We start from the raw sequence: 21,165 nt of genomic DNA, 5'->3' as shown, positions 1-21,165 counted from the left end.
TTTTTTTTGTTATTCAATTACATGTAATACAGGGAACTAGTTACTCCCCAACACTGTCTATTGCAGAGACAGCCCAGTATTTATTTTTATTTAACCCATATTTAACCAGGTAAGTCCCATTGAGATCAACAATCTATTTTACAAGGGAGACCTGGCCAAGACAGCAGCACACAAAAGTTACAGCCAAACAGCAACACAATAAAAACATAAAAGATATACAGTAACATGTAGAAATATTAGAACACCTTACGTAAAATGACAATAACTAACCGTTTCATTCATCCTTGTACTTATGAGAGCTTAAAAGTCAGGTAGAGAGATCAATTTAAATCTTTTTGAAGGTTATTCAAAGTGAGAGAAGCAGAGCACATAGGAACAGACAACAAAACTTAATCTGGATATCTCCGACTATAGCTACAGTCAGATCTCTGTTTAATCAAAGTACAAATGTACAGAGGGAGTTTACCCAGTATGGCTTTATAAATGAACAAATACTAGTGACTGATCCTACGTGATGTCAAAGAGGGCCAATCAGCCCTGGAATAAAGTGCACAGTGACAGTAACCAGTCAGTCATCCAGTTATATGAAAAGACCATCTTTCCAACAGTGAAATACTTCTATAACATTTTAAGTGTACGCTATACTTAGAATATTTTCACAGCTTTACCCTGCCGTCAGACAGCCCTTTCCTTAGGGGAAGCCGTTAACAGCTTCATTTCTACAGCTATGCTCTCATCAAAGCCAGACACCATTGACAAAAACAGTAATTTTTACCTTGTTGAACACGGGAGTTGCTGGTCTACTGCTGCCATGATCAGTCAGCTTGTTTGTGTTGTTGTGTAACCCTTAAAATACCAAAGACAGACAGTAACACAAAACGGATTGGGGCAGTCGTAGACCAACTGCTCCTTTCATCAGCGAGTTCTTGTCAAAGGAGCCTGGCCTTTAAAAGAGCGACAGAATGGTTTCAGTTCCCCGCTAGAAATCTGACAGCAAGGTAATGGGGTGAAATATTCTCAGCATAGGGTACACTTAAACTGATGTGTGTTTTTTTTCATTTGGACTTTTTTTTAGGTGGATAAAGTACATTTTGTTGCTGCTGCCCCCATCCACAGCAGCACATTGCTCAGTGTCAGTGTCAGTACTTCTGCTTGCTTCTCCAAAGCGGGAGCCATCTGCCATCTACTGTAGGTAATACACTGACTATGGATGAGTATCTTGTACTACCCCACTTCAGAGTTTTCAGACTATCCCTTTAAGGGGTAAACACCCAACAACTATCTTAAAAAAAGGAAAGAAAATGCCTCTGGTGACATTTACACGATTGTTGTGTAAACACTTTCTTAAGGAAAGAAAGAACATAACTGTGAATTCCTGACATGCTGCTGAAATTCATTTTCACATGATTCACAGCACATACTGGGAATTAACTACACTGTTAAACATCTGTCCCCACTCACTTCTGACAAACACACAAACAGCCGGATGTTTAACATCACATTGTTTCACATGTGACAAGCATTCAGCTTTCTGTTGTGCTTGACCTCTTGCTAAAGGTTGCTTTATTTTTTCTAAGACTGTTTACTGTCTCACTCATGAAAACATAGTATTTGTACTGTGGCAATAATCAGCATGTACACACCACTGTTTTGTATTGTGCCGTTTTCTGTAAACTAGATTTGTTTCAGTGCATTTACAAGCTGTCAGAAATAATAACACTGGCTGAAATTTTGACATATAATGAAAAGTTTTTTTCCCTAACCCCTTATTTTTCAGTGAATATGTGTAAACATCTGTTGCTCTCCAGCTGATCTTGTGCTCGCTTGTTGTTGTTGAAGGACTTTATAAGTTTTGGGAAAATGGTCTATTTTTATAGTCTAGTGTGTAGGATTTAGGGTGATATATTGGCAGAAATGAAACAATATAATAAGTATGTTTTCTTTAGTATATAATCACCTGAAAATAAGAATTAGTCAGTTTTTATTACCTTGAAATGAGCTGTTTATATCTACATAGGGAGTCACTTGGTCTGTTTGTTTTGGTGAGGAAGAGTCCTCGATGGATAATTCAACTCCTGGTAAAAACCTCCTGAAAATGAACACTGAAGGGAGGGATGGATAGATAGCTAGACAGACAGCTAGGTAGGTAGGTAATCTGGCATTCTTGGAACCCATCAGCTGTATTCGGCGTCTGACTTCTGGCAGACAGCGATACAGCCTCTGGGGGCAGACTCCCGATTTTTTGGCATTCCGGTTTGATTTGAGGGGAGGCGAATTTCTGTTTCCGACTTCTGTTCATATATATAAGTAAATATGCTGAACCATTGCAATGGATTCAGAGTTTGCAGTGACGGCAATTATGTTCCGCCTCGTAAGTTCGCTGCATGGACCGTTTAACCTGGCAACAACTGCAGCCGGCTCAAACGTGATTGGTCAATATCACGCGGACTACAAACAGCCTACAACCGTAAACCAGGGCTCTTCTGCTCTTCTTCCAGAGAACCTTCTTCCAGCAACCTCGAATCTGTAGGGGAGGGGGGCGGAAACGACTCACGGCAGTATTTTGAATTTGAGTGCAATAACCGTTTTGGCCACATTCTTACATACGGCGCCTTTACAGCATGTTTTGCTGCCTCTTGCAGCAGCTGGAGTCAGAGGTAAAATAACTTAATTCACTGGGTCGACTGGAACGTTAACTTATAATGATGCTCAATGCATGAATTGATGACATGAATCCATCAACACACATTAAATTTCACTTTAAAAACTTTGACCATCACTTTAGTTTTTATATGACATACACTTTTAGAAATGAGTTGATCTTCAAACGTTAAAATATTAATTTCAACCAGATTATGTGAACTGCGTATGTTCTAATGCTCACGCAGTGAGAGAAAGGGGAAAAAAAAGCATTGTGGGACGTTCTTCCTGTGGGCTCCAGCAACACTAAACCCCTGAGCTTGCCTGAGAAGGACTAAATGCACAAACCTGCTATTTTTAAATATCCCATGCAGAGAGACTCTCACTGCAGCCTGTTCTATTTTGTTCTGAAAATGTCGGCATGCAGCCTCGTTCTGTGGACAATAAACAAGGTGCAGACTTCCATCTGTGTCATCGATAATTAGGAAATACAGTGACTGCTGGATGGAGCAGTGAGTGACAACAACCTCACCCACATTTAAGGGTACGGTTTGCAGTGGAAACGCTAGGGTCTAGGTACCATGTCTGAAGGGTCACTTTTAGTTCCAAAGGTACCATACCGGAAATGTTTGGTGGAAATGGGGCTTTAGACTCTTCTGGAAGTCAACCACTATTTATTTTCTATTGGAAACTATCAACTCCAAGTTATTGGCTGCACACAAATCCACCACAGATAAAACCTCATGTCTCTGTTTCATTAGCAGACACACAGAGTGAACAACACCAACAATGCATCCAAAATCACATACTATGCACTACTTACTCAATATGTGTGCTTTCGTTCAACATGCTGCTGTGTGAATCAACAAAATGCTGAGTTGTAATTACCACATCATGTCCTCAGAGCCTGTATGCTGCTTGGACACACATAACCATGGCAACCTGTGCCAGACTAGGCTCTACTGGTGATTTAAACACAATTTTCAAACTGTATTACGCTTAGCAAAGTGAAATCTTACATACTCACACTAGAATTGAAGCATTATTGACATTACAGCGCTGCCTTGGTTGCATTTAATACTGTAATATTGCAAGAATAATATTAGGCATATGCATATTATACATAATATGGAAGTCACATACTTCTGGTGTCACTAAGGTTTTAGACATACTAAAAAGAATCTCACAAACTGTTTTAGCCTATAAACAGGATATTAGTCCTCCATTCCTGAAAACTGGGACAAATCATGTTCTGCCAAAATATATACATAAATATATATATATATATATATATATATATTTAAGAATTTACATGTATGAAATAAATGATAAATGATTAATGATCTGCTTTCTTTTTATTTTAATTTTTTTTACTTCTAATCTTACCCTGTCCAAGAGAAAAGTTTACAACTTCAAACAATTAAAAAATTTATCGAAAGCCTTTAAAATCTAAAACTACCAGGACATACTTGTAATATTGGTGTATAAATGTACTGCTATAATCATCTTTGTTGTTAGATATATTTTTTGTCCTTTATAGATGTGTCCCAGGTCTTTGTCAACCCTGTCAGATTTCTACAAAAACATCATTTAATCAGGCATAAAGGTAGTAAACTGTACCCTATAGACTCCTGTCTCACTTCCTGTTTCCAAAAGGGTGGGGCTGCTGCTCAAGTACTGGTAAGCTTTCTATTTTTTAATAAATTTATTAAATAATATTGCTATCAGGTTTGTCTCAACCATAACAGGTCAAACCTAAACAAGAATTATGGTTTAAAAATTAGTATTTTGATGGACATTTATAGATATCTTAGCAACTCTGAAAATCAAAATGGTTCCTCATGACAACTGCTATGAAATTCATAAATATGTAAGTTGTTGTCAACTTCTTGAGATGTCAACTCTGTCAGATCTTACCTCTGACATCCATCATATACATTACTAAAGAAAAAAATAAATCACTGGGATCACCTGTAAAATATAATTTCCCAGCCCAATTGAACCAAAAAAGTAAGGTTTTGTCCCAGTTCTCAAGAGTGACTTTAGTATGGAAATTTGGATGCAGCCCTTGTCGCTACTGAACATCACCATCTTGGTATACACAATGGACGAATATGTGTTTCATCATGTTTCAGTGCCAGCTCAAATACCACCACTTTCGAAAAGTGACGACTGCCAACGCAGTACTTATGCCCAACTTTTTACGGCATCCTTATCATCCATAAACCCCTTGTAACCAATGGATGGAAACCCTTCAGTATCAATAAGAGCGGTCTGTATTCATATTCAAGCATCAAGCAGCCTCAGTCCGCTTCACTTCACCCTCTCCAGTCTGTCAAAATCACAGCATACTTCCAAACACCCGCTGCTCTCATTACAGGTCTGAAAACACATCACAATTATAACTGCACAGTTTGAACACAAGGCCCAACCAGAGACTGTTTATGCATTCTCACAGAGACCTGCGTAAAATTCATCAACCTCCACTAGGGGTTTTTTCCTTGTGTTTTATTCATATATCACTCAATTGTGTTCTTTGTTGTTGATGTGGAGCTGTGTCTGAAGATGGAAATAAAACTATGGGACAGAATAATGTTTTGGTGGATGCTGTATTATCCTCTAAATCATGGCACAGACTTGCTACTGCAGTGGAAATAGAGAGGATAGCATTTGTAGATATCATAAATATGTGTTTGATTGTTTCATTAGGGAGCATTTCATGAATTATTGTTTTCCAACATTTGCTCCTTCATCCTCAAAAATTAGATGTGTTTACAACTTTGCCGTTTGATCTCTCATTTCATGATTGCGACATTACCGACGGTACTTGAAGGCTGCACTGCCAGGAGTCAACCAAAAAGGAACACTGCGCATGCTCAGAGCATCCTCCACCCGGTCGGCATGGTGAGATCCGCTGCAGAGCAGGTGCTGATGCGAAGACACGCATCTTTCGACGCATTTTTTTTTTTTTTTTGTAGAGGGGAAATGTCCAGGCTGAGCAGAGTGTGTGAGGACTTTTTAACTCTCCGGGTTATCAGCCTGCCCTCCTACTCATCCTCCTCCTCCTCCTCTCCCAGCGGCTCCATGCAGGGAGGAGGGGGGAGGGGGATACCTTAAGGAGGAGGGAGTGGGGGTGGATGCAGCCTTATCAATAGCAGGTTGCCCCGCGATGATCCAGTTCAAACTAGTTCTGCTGCTTTACATATGCGACTGTGGGGCTGCAAACCGCCACAAAGAGCTTACAGACAAAACACATCTTCATCTCCTCCTCAGTGAAAATACTAACTCTAGTTTCCTTACCTACGGTGCCAAGTTAAACTGTGTTGCATAATATTCATTTGAGCATAATACAGCGTGGCAGTGATGCGCAATAACGCGCTGCAGACTTTATTTTATACTTAACTACCCTATAGCATCCTATATGTTCATATTATTACCATCTTCCTCACCTTTGACGGTTGGAGAAACTACTGGAAATGTCAACTAAGCCTCCGTCATCCCCTCATCATTATACTGAAGCTGTCAAAATAAAAGCACGCGCAAATCATGGCAGCACGTTTGTTCATGAAAGCTTGACTGTATAATAACAGTCACGGTTAATTACAGGGAGTGTCGGGGGACAACAAAGGGCCCGATCGAGCATCATCATCATCATCACTACCGCCGCCGCTGCCGCCACAGTCGTGCGTAAAGCCGGTATTGTCGTCGCTGCATGGTGCTTAGGGAACAGTGCAAGTCGCTAACAGATGCGCTAATGGGAGGTTTCAGATGCGCAGCAAGGCGAGATATAATCTCCGTGTTAAGACTGATGTATGACAGCAGCAGGGTGACAAAGCGAAGGGAAGCCGTGGAGGAATCACTGCAGTGCAGCAGAGCTGTCAGTCAACAGGCAGAGGAGGTGGTGCACACATAAGGGCGACTACCAGCTGAATTTAAGGCTTTTATAGTGTCTCTTTAATGTCGATTCATATCAGGATATGAGCCTGTGTGTCTCACATCAGGATCTTTGTCATTCCCTCATCCCCACAGATAGCCAGTTTATCTGCGCAACAACGGAGATGTCCACTGATCTGGCGCCTCAGACACAGTCCAAGGCGATAATCTAACTATGTTCACCTCAGATTTAATTATAACCCTAAATCATGTCTTATTTTAAGCTCCAGTTTTTATTTATAGACAGCGTAAGAGCTTTTTCTAAGATGCACTCGCCCTGTTATTTCCTCCTGTTTGACGCATCGCCCCCGCTTTACCTTGCGCTTTTGTGCTGCGTACCGCATCCTTTCTAGCCATGGTATCTCAACACACCGGGGCTCCTCCACGACATTATGAAGACAAACCTGTTTCAGAAACAACCCCTCTACGCAATCTCACCATCACACCCCCTTCTCATGGGCCCACATCCTCAAAATACACACGAGCCTGCTCAGATGCGGAGAGAGAGAGAGCGGCTGTGTCTGCCTCTCCCTCCTCCCTCGCCCATCAGCATTTAACGGCGCACCGTTTCCACCAATCTGTGCAGCGAGAGGACCACCCCAACCCCTGAACCTGAATCTACCCGCCCTGCCCGCTTATAAATACTGCTTGAATCACACCGGCAAGTCTTGGTCGTCAGAAACGCTCAGGGTTGCAGCAGAACATCCCCCTTCGTCTTATCCCCCTCATCGTTTCTCTGTTTTTTAAGAAAATCTCACGCCATCATCCATTTTCACTCTCATTCTTCCCCCCTTTTTTCCGAACTGTAGTTGTTTTTGCGGCCAGTTGCATGCATTTTTCGTCTCCCAAAATGGTTTGCGAGACTAAAATTGTTGCGGACGAACACGATGCTATACCTGGGACCAAAAAAGAGTCGATCATGTGGAGCTCTCCTCCGTCCAGCGCGGCTCTGAACCCCGCCGAAGCCAAGGATGTGAGGAAAGATGCGGTTTTTATCCGCGAGTTCGAGCGCGGGGATCAAGAGGAGGTGCGGCGCATCTTTTACGAGGGTATTATGGAGAGGATACCCAATACGGCGTTTAGGGGGCTCAGGCAGCAGCCCAAGACCCAGTTTTTATATGCTCTTCTGACAGGTAAGTACCACCATTACCTTGCATATTGCATCCCGGATTACTTATTCCTATGTTAGCTCTCAGACACACTTTTCTAACCCTAAAGACAACTTCACCATAATCCCTAACATCCAGGATTTATGTCCAAGAGCACATCGCATTGTAGGATAATATCTCTGCGCTTTCTCTTGGTGTTTGCAATGTGATTTATTTAAAGAGGTTGTCTTAAATCCCACACATCTCTCAGCACAAGCCGGCCCTGTAGGCGATGCACAGTGAAGTTAAAATCTGTTGCAGCGCCACAGTGTGCCGACGCGGCTCCCTTTCCGCCGGCACACACCGGCATGTTGCTCATCATGCAACAATAGGCATGGCCAGGCGCATGGTGCACGTGTATAACCGGCGGGCCTGCTTTATGATGTGATGATATGCCGGTGCCGTGAATGAATGAGTGAATGAATTTGAGGATTGGCCCACGGGGTGCGCGCACGTATACCCACATAAAAAGCGCTCCCCCGAGCACCCCCTCCAATACACACACATTAAAATCCCCCGCGGTGCGTGTGCGCGCTCCCCCCTCCGCCTCTGCACAGCAGCCAATGCGCCAGTCATGCACTGATCTCGTTTGGCTTTTGTTGATGTTGCCATCGCAGATTAACGCCTCATGTATCGTGACCGGCGGCGTTACGCACGTCAAAATCTAACAATCTGTTAAATACTGAAAATATTGTTTTGGTTTTGGCATGAAAAAGTAGCCTGCTATGTTAATTTGGCTGCAAGGCACACAACATTAAAGTCCTGCCTGTAAACACCTCCAAACAAATTCTATTTCAGTGCGGTCTCTGATGATATTGAAAGTTACAATGCTCCATCAAGTCACTGCCCTCTACATTGCCGCGCTGCTGTTTGACACCACGCTGGGGTGCAGTGGAGTAAACTAACTACTAGGTTATTGCATGCCACGCAACAACATGCTATGCAGCATCCAGCCTGCTTGTTTGTGTTTCACTGTGCGCCCCCCAGCGTCACATCCGACTAATTACTCCAGTATGGCCTGAACTGGTTTGATGAATTCAACACTAACATGTACTGAAAGTTTTACCCTGTCAGATGTCATGCTCCTGATGTGCCTTACTTCACAGTTTGATGAATGCTGCTTTGCCATTTTGTGTCTCTCTTTGAAAATGTTCATACTGTGACTGAATTTGATGCTTCACTTATTGATGCTTACAAGATGTCATGTTACCTCTGCTCTTTTGTTTCTGTGTCTGTGTGGGGTCAAATTCCGCCAAAATCAAACATGTGATTCTCTTTTCTGACAGGTTTCGTTTATTTTTCTTCCATTTCTCCATAGTAATGTGCTTTTTCGTGACCAAATCCGTCACGCTGACCTGCTGCACGCCCCTCATTCTCATGGGTGCGCGCTACTACTACAGCAGGAAAGTTATCCACAGTTATCTGGACCGTGCTCTGCACACGGACATGGCTGACATAGAGGCGTATTACATGAGACCCACAGGTAAGACGAGGGAGAAACGCAGCTGTTCTTGCTAATAATGAGATAAATTCACATTGTCTACTTTGTCAGTTGGCAATGCTCCTCCACCAGTGTTGATTTTATAAAGGAAGGTATAAGGTATAAAAGCAGTCATTCCTGCTTTAAAAAGTTAGGGCCTGACTTTGCTGCAGCTGGAAGGATAAAAGACAAACACCCTGAATAACTACATGAAAGGCAGTGTGACTTACACATACTTGAAACTGTGAAACTAGCTGAGAGTCTTCAGGCAATCCAGAGGCAACGCATCAAATATGCAGGTTCTCTCTTTGCTTCCCTTCTCCTGCACCCTCCTTTCCCACCCCTCCTCCTCCTCATCTCTTTCTCCTTTCCTTCCCCCCACTTGCTTCCTTTCTGAGCTCCACTTGGTCATGGCCAAGGAGGGGGGCTATTGATCGCGTGGGGGAAACTGCTGATACACTTTCTGCAGTACGCTCGGTGTCGGCAAGGCTCATTTCCTCCACTAAAGCTTCTAATTGGGAAAATCAATCCACCTCTAGTGTCAGCTCAAACTAATCATTCCCTCCAAGAGTCAAGTTTTGGGTGTGAGCGAACCACAAACACACTGCCCCTGTGACTTCTTGGGCACATTTATCCCCTGTTAACCCAAACCACGTGGCCGATATAAAAAGCAGGTGTTAGTTAAGCCAGTCAATTGCCCTCCCATTGTCTCTTTCTTTCTGACAGTGTGCCCTCCGGCCTGGTAATCCACTGCATGCACAATTGCAATTTAGCATTCCCATTATTGCTGCAGGGCCGAGATGGTTTAGAGGGGGTCAGGCACCACTGCTCTTGGACAATGCTAATGATTATATCCATGTGAACTGAATGGGCCCACGGGGACGGACACCTGGGCACCAACGTGCAGTCCTGATGGAGAGGCACCTCTCATGTCTCTGTCATTTGTTGTAGTGTGTGTGAAGTGTGTACAGAATGGCATGTAACATGTTGGAGTGTGTGACAATGTGCGGAGTGCAACACTTAAAGGTCCTGGAGACATATTATCTCCATCAGCTCTTTATTCTCAGTGATGGCGTCCCACATGAACATAATATTTTCTTCCAAGGTTAGAACAGTTTTTGGTATTTTACTCGGGGATCTCTACTTTGTTTTTCTGTGCATTTCTCTCTGGTTTGAAGTGGGCGGGGCTCAGTTGGAAAAGTGATGTCATGTACTTCCATGTGCCATTTAGAATTTAGCAGCATTTGGATCAAAATCTGATGACAGTTGAGGAGTCTTATGTTGATAACTGAACCAATCAAACCTGACCAAGCTGAGTTTTTGACTTTTGACTTCAACTGTTGAAGGGTTACTCCATTTTGTTTCCAACTTGGACCCTAATTTTCCATGTTTTTGTGTTTAAGTGACTAATGGAGACAACAGTTTCTTAAATTGGCTGCAGCCGGCAGCAATGAAACAGACCATTTGGGGCATGTTCACAATGTCAATGTACGACCACTAAAAGTATTTTTTTTTGCCACTGACAGACTCAGATTGTTGTCATTATGGACATTATGGGAAGGATCCCTACAGAGATAGACCTTTCTGCCTTTCTGTTTAAGAGTAAGATCCTTTTTGTTTAACCAGAAACAGCCCTGAAGTTGCTAATGTCAAACCCCACCAGACTCCATTTAAATAAACAGTGATTTTAGTGTGTATAGAGGCAGCATATTTTCACATCTAACTGAGTGAATTAAGGGTTTATTTTAACCACACCAGAGCTGATGATTGTTGGAACAGTGGTAAGACAAACCAAGACATTTTTTGTGAGTTTCATTTTGTGTCTGTCAGCTTTGAATTAAGTTTGATTGACTATGATAAAATTACTGTTTATTTAAATAGAGTCTGGTGGGTTTGGTGATGGTAATTCTGGGTGTGTCCCTGGTTAAATAAAAAGGATCTTATTCTCAAACAAAAAGGTCTATCTCTGTAGGGATCCTCTTTAGAATGTTGTCAGATACTTCCAATCACAGTTTGATCCTGTCAGTGGCAAAAACAAGCACTTTAAGTGGACGTACATTGACGGTGTCAACATGCCTCAAGTGGTTACATTACAGCCTGTTTCGCAGGTGCTGGCTGCAGCATTCTCATTCAATACTGGACCATTTTAAAAAAAACTGTTGTTCCCATTGGTCATATAGACATAAAAACGTGGGAAAATAGGGTCCAGGCTGAAAAATACCAAACTTACTCTTTAATAAATAATATCAAAGGATTTTTCCCCAAAACTTTAACTTTGATTTTTAGACATGAATATTTAATGTAGTGAGAAAAGAGTATTTGAAACTGAGCTTTCCTGGATTTTAAGCTTTTAATTTGTCAATTGGAGAACCAATGGGAGCTCCAAAATCAACCAGGAAATCCTTTTGCCATTTGTTAGCTTGCTAGCACGAATAAAACAAGACGACTGATTCAAAGGAAACGTGTAAGAGTGACATTCCTGAATGCGAGGTTGAAAATCAGTCTCGTACTGTATTTACATGGACAAGATATCATAGGGTATCAAACAACCAAAAAAACAGTTACTCCATACAACTTGGCTCAGCAAACTAGCTTCTATCACATGAAGGAGCGAACTTAGAGATCCAGCAGAGCTAGTATGAAGTGAATCATCTAAACTGCACTGAAACAATATGTTCAGTTGTGTTTGCTCATCTGTCAAACAAGCAGAGCTGCAAACACAATCTCAGATCACAGCGTCCAGTATGAACACTGTTTAGGCATATTGTAGGAACAAGTCAAACAAGTTGGAAATTGACTTGAAATGGAAAGGAATTATCTCTGTAATACTGAGGGCAGGCTGATGATGAAAAGTAAATACGGATAACATTTAAGATGAGCATAACAGGTCTCAAGTCTTTGCACTCAAGTCCCAAGCTAAGACAGGCAAGTCTTAAACTTCGAGTTTCGAGTCCCAAACAAGTCAAATGCGCTTTTCTCCAAATGTAATGCCATTTAACCACAAAGCAATAATCAGTTAAATGTACAAAAAACACAAATAAATTGAAGGGAAATTGAAGTGAAATTAGTTGACACGTAGCCCACTTTTTAAATATCATACTTTTTTTTTTTTTTACATTTTATCAAGTCTAAAGTCATTGAATTTGTGACTTGAGTCGACACCTCAGTATAATAGAAACAATAATGACCAGTTAATGTCTGTTCCAGGTGGGAGGTGTGGGTATGAGAGGGAACATTTGGGAGTTTGTGTCTGAAAAAGTTTTTGAAAGGAGGCAACTTGAGGACTGTGTGTAAGATGTTTGTGTGTGTGTCTTTGATGGCACGAAACGCTTGAGGCTTCATCAAAAACATAGTTTTTAAACAGTGTTAGATGTCTTGGTGTGACAGATGATCAATTGGAATATCACAGAGGTTAAGGAGGTTTTTACAGGGAGTCGAATTATGCGCAGAGGTCTCTTCCTCTCCAAAACAACCATTAAAAACACTGATTAAAGCAGTTTCACGTTAAGAAATCCGTGTTTTTCCAATGCTCTCATTACAGAGGGGCAATTAACTATGAAGGTTAAGGTAAATTAGAAGTTATCGAAAACGATTCTTATTTTTAGGTGATAAAACACCAAAGAAAACATACTTATTATGTTATATTCCATTTCTGCCAATGTATCCCCCTAAATCCTACACACTGGGCCTTTTAAGACACGGAGGAAGTGGTAGAAAGAGGGCATACATTCCCTCAGTTATCCACTCTTTACATTTTGTTTTTGTGAATTGAATAAACCTTAATAAGTGGACACTGACCAGGGACTGCGTGGATAATAGAGGAAGACTAACTGAGCTGATTGGAGCCACATATCCCTGTACACATGGAACGACTACACCAATCAATACTCTTACCTCCTCTGTGTGTGTGTTGTGATCACTCACTCTGCTGCCACTTAAGGCCAGATGTCACCTCTTTCATTTGTCACATAATAAAGAGTGTGTGTGTGTGTGTGTGTGTGTGTGTGTGTGTGTGTGTGTGTGTGGAGACAGAGGGGCCGTAAAGCACAGTGAGGGAACAATGGCTGGGGGTATAAATATATACGACTGTACAAAAAGAGATAAAAGCTAGATTTCTGACATGGCTTTGTGCAGACATTGATCCTTATTGAATTTAATTTTGTAATGCTCAGTTTGAAATGAAATATAAGTGTTTGCAAGTGAGATTTAGTACAACTCTTCATTTCTAAAAGTCCATTATTCAGATTGAACAGTCCAATAAAAACTAATTAACCCAATTAAAATACAACATCTGCTGGCACAAATCTCTTTGTACACTCCGACTCCTCCTTCATTCATCCAACTGTCTTTCCTTTACACGATAAACCAATAATGACTCAATGTGGTAATCAATATGTCCACCAATGGTCTGTTAACAGCTACAGTGCCTTTGCTGAAAGAAACTGTGAAAGAAGATGGAATACTTTAATTGACTGAAAGTATTTATCTCAGAGAAAACTGTCTCCTCCTCGTACAGCACTCATCTAATCTCTTAGCAATTTTGCACTGAACAATAATGTGCACTTATATTAATCCATGTGGATGTGTCATCAGATAAATGGGCGCATGATTCAGATAGAACTTTAAAGAAAAATCTGATTTTATCACACTTAAACTAGTACTGAGTCATATTGAAACTAGTGGAAATACTTGGAAGAAAACCACAGCTTGTGTTGCATTTGGCAGCGGCTGGCTGTGTAAAGAACTTCACTAAATTTGGCTGATCAGCCTATGCACACTGTGGTGATCGAAGCCAAATAAGATGCTTGTCTTTGGGTTGCCTGTGTGCCAAACTCGACTCCATCTGTTGAAATGGAGTCAATTGTGCTGACAAAACAGGACTTGTTTGGTTCGTTGCAGTTTCGGTGTGTATAGAAATATATTTCATATTTCACAGTTTTTAATTCAACATTTAATGCCCACATATAACCTAAGAGCATATTTATAAGAAAAAAATCTAAGGATTTTGGTTTTGTGCGCAATAATGAACATGCTAGATGTCTTGGGCTACCAAGCTAACACTTTTTTCCCGCCTTCCCGCGCATCAGTAAGCAACTCAAATATTTAAAGGGACAACAGTCCATCCCAACATCCCAAATCCATATTTTACCTTACCTTTTTTACCTTCCCTGTAGTGCTATTTATCAGTTTAGATTATTTTGGTGTGAGTTGCTGAGTGTTGGACCTTCTTGTGAGCACTTTAATGTAGGAACTATTTTCTTTTTACCGAACTACAACCCGCAACTGCTTCACTGCACAGAAGGGAGTATAGGGTAAGGTATTGTTTAAGAAGATACAATACCAGTACCCTAAAAGAAATACCAATACCAATAGAGTGCTTCATTTGATATTTTTTTCTGCTTAATTCAACACCCATCATGTGAACGGAAGCATTTGGTTAATTACTACAATTACTTTCGAATGCTCAGCATGCTGAACTGCCAACTCTGCAAATACACTGTGCTCAACATCACTGTACCACAGACTGTATGGATTGTAGCTGCAGCAGTAGTGAACCAATCACATGTAGCATTAAATTGAATGCTTGCTGTGATTGGCTGCAAGCAAAACCATACAAACAGTCATTTTTTCTAGACCTTTGTCTTGAATTCAGGTATCGTTTGACTGGAGAAGTTTCAATACCACTTGGTACCACTCTGGTTACTAAGGTTCACACCTTAAAGGTGTATTAATACCGGGCCCTAAGGAAGCAAATATCTCCTCAAGGACAAGAGCCTCATGCTTGTGACAGCACGAGATGTTAACAGTAATAGCATCCTAGTTGGCTGAGCTGTAATGAGCTCAGTCGTGCTAGGTGAGCTAGCAGTAGATGCACGCTTTCTTCTGCATGGTGATACAGTTGGTGGGTGAAGTTACATAGAAACAAAATAGTTCCCACATGAAACTGCTCACAACAAGGTCTGTGGGTTATCCTGAGTAACTCGGTCATGATTTCTGCAAAGAGACATTGCTGTTGAGTTTTTCAAATGTAATTTTTTGCACTTTGAGCACCACAAGCTGAGTGCCATCTAGTTCCATTATACTGGAGAGAAGACAGACATCTCTATGGCCGATATCTCCAACACTCTGCAACTCACACCAAAACAATTTAGACTGATAAATATAAATAGCTCTACAGGTAAGAGATAAAACATGTTTTTTTTGATTTGGGGGTGAACTGTCCCTTTAAGTCTACCTCTTATGCAGACACTTTCTAGGCAAGAGCAACAAACACCAGCTTTGTGAATGTGATCACTTATGGCACTTTCTCTGTTGTGCTAACTTGCACCAGTGATTCTCTTCTTATCGAGGGTCTGGTTCATGTCAGCACCTATCTCGTCAAATAGTGTCGTTCAGTTATCTCACAGGAAATGGATGTTTATGAATTACAGCTAACATTACTGCGACTCTCCGTCAACTAATCCCAGAGGGCCAAAAGGACGCCGAAAGCTGGTCGTATTTTAAACAGCTTTTCTGCAAATCAGCTGTAAACACAGAAAGGTTTCCTCTCATGTTCAAGCAGCAGGCGGACGACGTACCTCCCTCCCTCACACTCTTTACTTGCTCGATCACTATAGGTCACTCTGAAGCAGTTTAATGCCTAAAAAGTGAATTTAATATAATGAGGGCGACACACTGAGCCAAATCCTCCCTGGCTGTAAGAGATACCCACTCAGTAATACTGGCTGTTTAATGAGGCTTCATGACCACTGCAGGGTCTCATCAATGCAGGAGACATTATAAAAACCTGCCGGTCAGGCTCATTGTGGCTCTGTGTGTGTGTGTGTGTGTGTGTGTGTGTGTTGAGCTTCCTCCACCGGTACCTGCTGTGCTTATTTTAGCTCTGAACGACAGAAGAGGCAGTCAGACAGAGGGAGAGGGAGAACGTGTGAAGGAAGGGAGCTGGATAGAAAATGGGGGCATCTGGGGGAGGAGTGTGTTCCTCAGCTACATGATATATTTCGTGTGTGTGTGAGAAATAAACAGTTTGCTTGTTAGCACACAGACAAAGGGATCTCCTGGGTATATTTCTGACTCCTCAGCGCCTCAGATTAATAAAGCATCCTTCTTTCTATTCTTTCCTCTCCTGTCCCTCCCTCCTGTTGCAGTTTGAGCCAAAGCATTTTTTCTCTGTCTCCCACCTGTATCGCTCCTTCTCCTCCTCTTCCTCTCTATTTCTCATCTGCGCCGAAGGTGCAGAGGAGGTGCTGCAGTGGCCAACTGGGTTATCCATCATACTGGTACAGAGGAAGTGATGTTTCCTCCCAGCCAAGGAAACAGCCTTCAGTGTCTTTCATAAACCTGAAAGAAAGGTAGAAAAATGTAATTTACTATCCTTTCGTTCATTTATCAGTGGCAGCAGACAATTACATCACCAGGGGAAACAGCGAGCCTGGCTCTCTCTAACTCTCTGGCAGAGACTGAATAAGGGTTTTTCTCAAAATGCCAAACTATTCCTTTAACCATGAGGCTAATACGCAACAATTATTAATTCCCTGATAGTTGATGCACATAATTCTCGATGATCACTACTCCAAATTCATACAGGGTAACTTTATTCAACCTGGAACCTATTTCCCCACATTTTTTTTTTTTTTTTGTCTCTGTGACTAATTTTTTCAATAGGTCCAGTATTAAGCCATTAAATTCCCAGCCTGTCACAATGTTAGCCATGTTGCCCTTTACGTCACAGGCTGACTCTGCTGTTCTCAGCCTGAACATACTGAGAAATTGGAGAAGTCACTAGTCCATAACTTCAGCTGTACGCTTCTGGTACATGAACACGTGTATCTTTGTCGTCTGTTCAGCGTTTTGAGGAAGCAGAGCCACTCATTAATAATGCATTGCAGTCTCACTACCCTTTTGTTTCACAATCTGCTAAAATCAATACTGAACAAAGACAGTCACTGCAAAGAGTAGATGACGTGTCAACTGCAGCTTCATTAATTGCAGCATTGTGCATTTTCTCACTATCTCTGCTGACCAATCACAGTACTTGATGACAGCAGAACAAGCAATCTAAAGCCTGCTATTGATAGGTGTGTGATGACTTCTTGTGAGCTATGTAGATTAAATGTGATTTCTGCAGTTTGAGCCAAATGAGCTTGGTCCTGATTTACACAGGAGCAGCAGAAGTCGGTCTGGGTATAATAGGTTAGAGCCACATTTTGCACGTTGGTGTAAAGGCGGGGGAGGGAGGGGCTCAGGCTGTAGTGGGAGCAGTCATGTGAGCAATGGCATACACACAGTAGAGTGTAGCATGCGTGTAAAATGTGCACATGTAGCTGCATGTTTGCATACAGACAAACGTGTGGATGCGCTGATGGGTAGGAAGGTAGTAAAACCAAAAGATGATGAGTTCCTCTGAGCTAATGGAGATGTAACAGGAAAGGGTGCATGATGTGTGAGTTAAGTGTGACACCACGCAGGTCAATGCATCACTCTCCCCTGCACATTGGATTTAGCTTAAAGGCCAAGCTGTTGGTCAAGGCCTCTTCAACTGTATCCAGGCTTTAACACACATTAATTATTCATTTTCTGTAATTGCACAGTTGTGTGTTTGTGTGCACATCTGGAGAGTGTGTCCTGTGTCTGACGGTCACCTCCGTTCATCCTCATTTGTCTGTGACGGAAGAAGAAACTGCTGATGCGCGGGGTTACACATGACAGGCTAATCCATACTCTCTGCATGCTCTCTGACCTGAGGTGTGTATGTGTGTGTATGTGTGTGGAAAGGCATGAGGCAGGGTGCGTGTGTACATCAAAATAACCTGAATCTATGCTTTTCTCTTGTAGTAGCAGATCCTTGTTCACTCCTTACCCACGGGCTGCAGCTGCCTGTCTAGATGCTGTGAAGCTAAAGCATCCATCGAGGCTTTTGGGGCATGAATATATTAAAGGGTGTATTTGGCATTTTCAACCTGGACACTCTTTCCCCATGTTTTTGTGTCAAAGTGACTAACGACAGCAACAGTTTTTTAAATTGGTCCAGTAGCCCTCTCGCTCGATACTGGATCGATTTAATAAACTGTTGTTCTCATTAGTCAAACAAAAACATGGGAAAATAGGGTCCAGGTTGAAATATACTGAACTTACCCTTTACAAAGCTGCTTCTGGTCCTATAGGAGGCCATGTGACAGTCAGCCCCAACAAAGCATATTATATGTGTCTTTTTTACAACACAAGACACAAACTATGTGCTAAAAATTGATTGTTGGGATAGAAATGAGTGCTCTATTATAACCCAGTGTTGCATCACATGTATACTACTGGAAATATCATCACTAGCAGCAATGCCTACTTGCTGTTTAATGGCTGGTAGAGTCAGATTAATCATACAATGATGCAACAGTTTCAGCTCCTGAAACATAAATCACTGGTGCTTAATGTGCCCTGCAGCAATGATTCACATGCTGTGGAGACATATAAAATAACACATAAAAAAAAACCCATAAATTCACTGGTTAATTAATAGTAGACCGCTAAACACAGAGGACAGAGTCAAGCCACTTATGAGCTTTCATCAAGGCTTACACCCACAGGGTGCTCGAGACAGAGAAGTCAACGACAGCTCAGTGAGGCGGCGTCTAGACTGAACGCCTATCGAATGAATTAGGCCTCTAGGTTTCATCTGAAGGAAAAGAGAATAATCTTGTTAGACACCATAAAACTATCCCTGTGTGTGTGTGTGAGTGTGTGTGTGCGATTTTTCGGCTCTTATACGGGGTTCATATCACAACATCAGCCGGTATTTAACACTCCCACACACATGCACAGAGCCATAATATCCTCGTGAAGTAGTTAAAGAAATTGCATCTGTCACATTAAGAATGCAGTAATCATATTTTTGCTTGTGTGAGAATCGTTACGAATGATTTCCAGAGCTCTTCCTCTCTTTCACTCGCTGCCTTGATTTATTTCTTGTCTTGAGATCATCTGTATTCTTCAGGTCCCCTCCCCCTCTGTAATAATGGTAGATTTTCTGTCCTCCCTCCCCCCGTCGTGTTTGCATGCCCTCGCAGTAATAATGGATCCTTTCAGGCTCATCACTATTACTGTTAACACAGATGCCTCGCCTCCCTCCTCCTCTGCTCACTCACTCTTTCTCTCAGAAAGGACAGATGAATGACTTGTTTTTCTTCTTCTTCACTGTCCCGCCTTTCCTCTCTTTTTCTAACTCCTTTTTCTGAGTGAGTAAACTCATTCATACGACTCTCCAGCCTCAGTTACACACACTTAAACATGGATGGCGCACTGTATTAATACTATATTAAGCTCTGCTCTTCAGCAATGAGCTGCTGTGTTCGAGCAACAGGGGGCTCAGTGCCTTGCTTCAAAGCACAACAGGAAAATGTTGAGGTCTTTTTGGGCTTTTTCATTTCCTCTCCAATCAATCTTGTGGTGACATGAAGGACTAACAGCTTCCCCCTCCTGAATTGTATAAGTACTAAAGATGGAGGTAGATGAGAGTGGGAGGAAAGATATGAAAGAGAGAAATTAGCTTCGTCCAAAGATATCAACAATTCCAAAACCTTACAGTACGATTACAACTTGAGGTAAGGATGGACATTTTGATCTTGATATTCTTGGCAACTCTCATACTTCCCCCCACAACAGACAGGTAGAATACTGTCTCTACCCATTGTTCATTCTTATGACAACCTGCCAAACTCTCAACACACCTTATCTACGACAGAGGACCCGTCATGTCTATCTAGAGAGGAAAAATCTAATCTTGATCATCCCACTCTCTCTGTATCTGTGAGGCTGTACTTAAGCACGGTGATGCTTTGAGCTAAGTGCTAACATCAGCCAGCATGCTAACTTACTGAGAGTGGTCATCATTTCAACCGGTCAACGTGTATTAAGATATTTTTGAAAACAGATATGTTCCTCTATGTTTTGACGTCTCGTCCACATGCAAATGAAGTTTTTTAATACTCTGTGTGGGAAGCATTCACAATGACGTCATCTCCTTAATTCACACGTGTCAGCTGTTGCTTTGTGCGATGAGTATACGACAGGAGCAATTACAACAATAGTGGATTACTGGTTTGTCAATGATTTGTCCACACTGCTTGGTCAAATGACTACTTCACACTAAACTTAGCTCTGGTGGACCACCTAATGAACAAACTAAGCCCTCCTCAGCACCCAGTGTTATTTGATCTCCCAGAAACTACGGTTTTGAATCAGGCTCGGTTGAAGCAGCAGATGGTGGGACAATTTTGAAATTGCTATTGTTGTCAATGAGGAACGGAAGGGAAACTTTCGCATGCCCAGAACATCACTGGTAACGTTGAGTGAGTTCAACGATACTTATATTGAAAGAATTAATGGTTATTAGATCTCTGTCGTTTTGTAAAAGATAACGTTCGCCTGTACCCTATACTGTCTTCGTAATAAGAGAAGACTGCAGAAAACAGCTAATGATGGCCAGCTTTCAGAGTTGTTTTGCTATGTAGTATGTACGGAGGGGGGAATGTCCCTTTTTAAGAATATCCGTATACATGTCAACAAGGTCTAATGCAGACCGGGAGCAACAAGCTAATGTTAGTCCCGCTCCTAGCAGCAAAGAGCCTACTGATGTAATGTTAGCACGAGCAAAACCACCTGCAGCTACCGCCACCGCTAGTAAGGAGAAGACCATTAACGAACCACCTTATGACCCTACCGATACAGACACCAACATGAGATTAAGAGCAGTACTTGCGGGGCATTGGTAGCTTAGTGGTAGAGCAGGTGCCCCATGTACAAGGCTGTTGCCACAGCGGCCCGGGTTCGACTCCAGCCTGTGACCCTTTGCTGCATGTCACTCCCTCTCTCTCTCCTCCTTTCATTAGTTTTGCAGGTATATAATGAAAAACCAAATTATCGGACAAGCTGAAATTTTGACCTGATGACAGCTCTTGATTGAAATTTAGT

The 21,165-nt window shown here is 41.9% G+C and overlaps 1 protein-coding gene across 1 annotated transcript in view; it reads left to right on the top strand.

Annotated features, from left to right (window-relative positions):
- The first annotated feature begins 6,607 nt into the window (after positions 1–6,607).
- Positions 6,608–21,165, top strand: part of nat8l (N-acetyltransferase 8-like) — a 31,558-nt gene continuing 17,000 nt past the window's right edge. Inside the window, exons 1-2 of the mRNA XM_049568940.1 lie at positions 6,608–7,706; positions 9,040–9,204. Of these exons, the coding sequence (XP_049424897.1) occupies positions 7,403–7,706; positions 9,040–9,204 (469 nt within the window). The 5' untranslated portion in view covers positions 6,608–7,402. The remainder of the gene's footprint in view (positions 7,707–9,039; positions 9,205–21,165) is intronic.

This window comes from Epinephelus fuscoguttatus, linkage group LG23 (genome assembly GCF_011397635.1).
Source record: "Epinephelus fuscoguttatus linkage group LG23, E.fuscoguttatus.final_Chr_v1".
In the NCBI taxonomy this organism is placed as follows: Eukaryota; Metazoa; Chordata; class Actinopteri; order Perciformes; family Serranidae; genus Epinephelus; species Epinephelus fuscoguttatus.
Note: the sequence above shows the minus strand (reverse complement) of the source record. Positions and strands in the feature narration are given on the sequence as shown.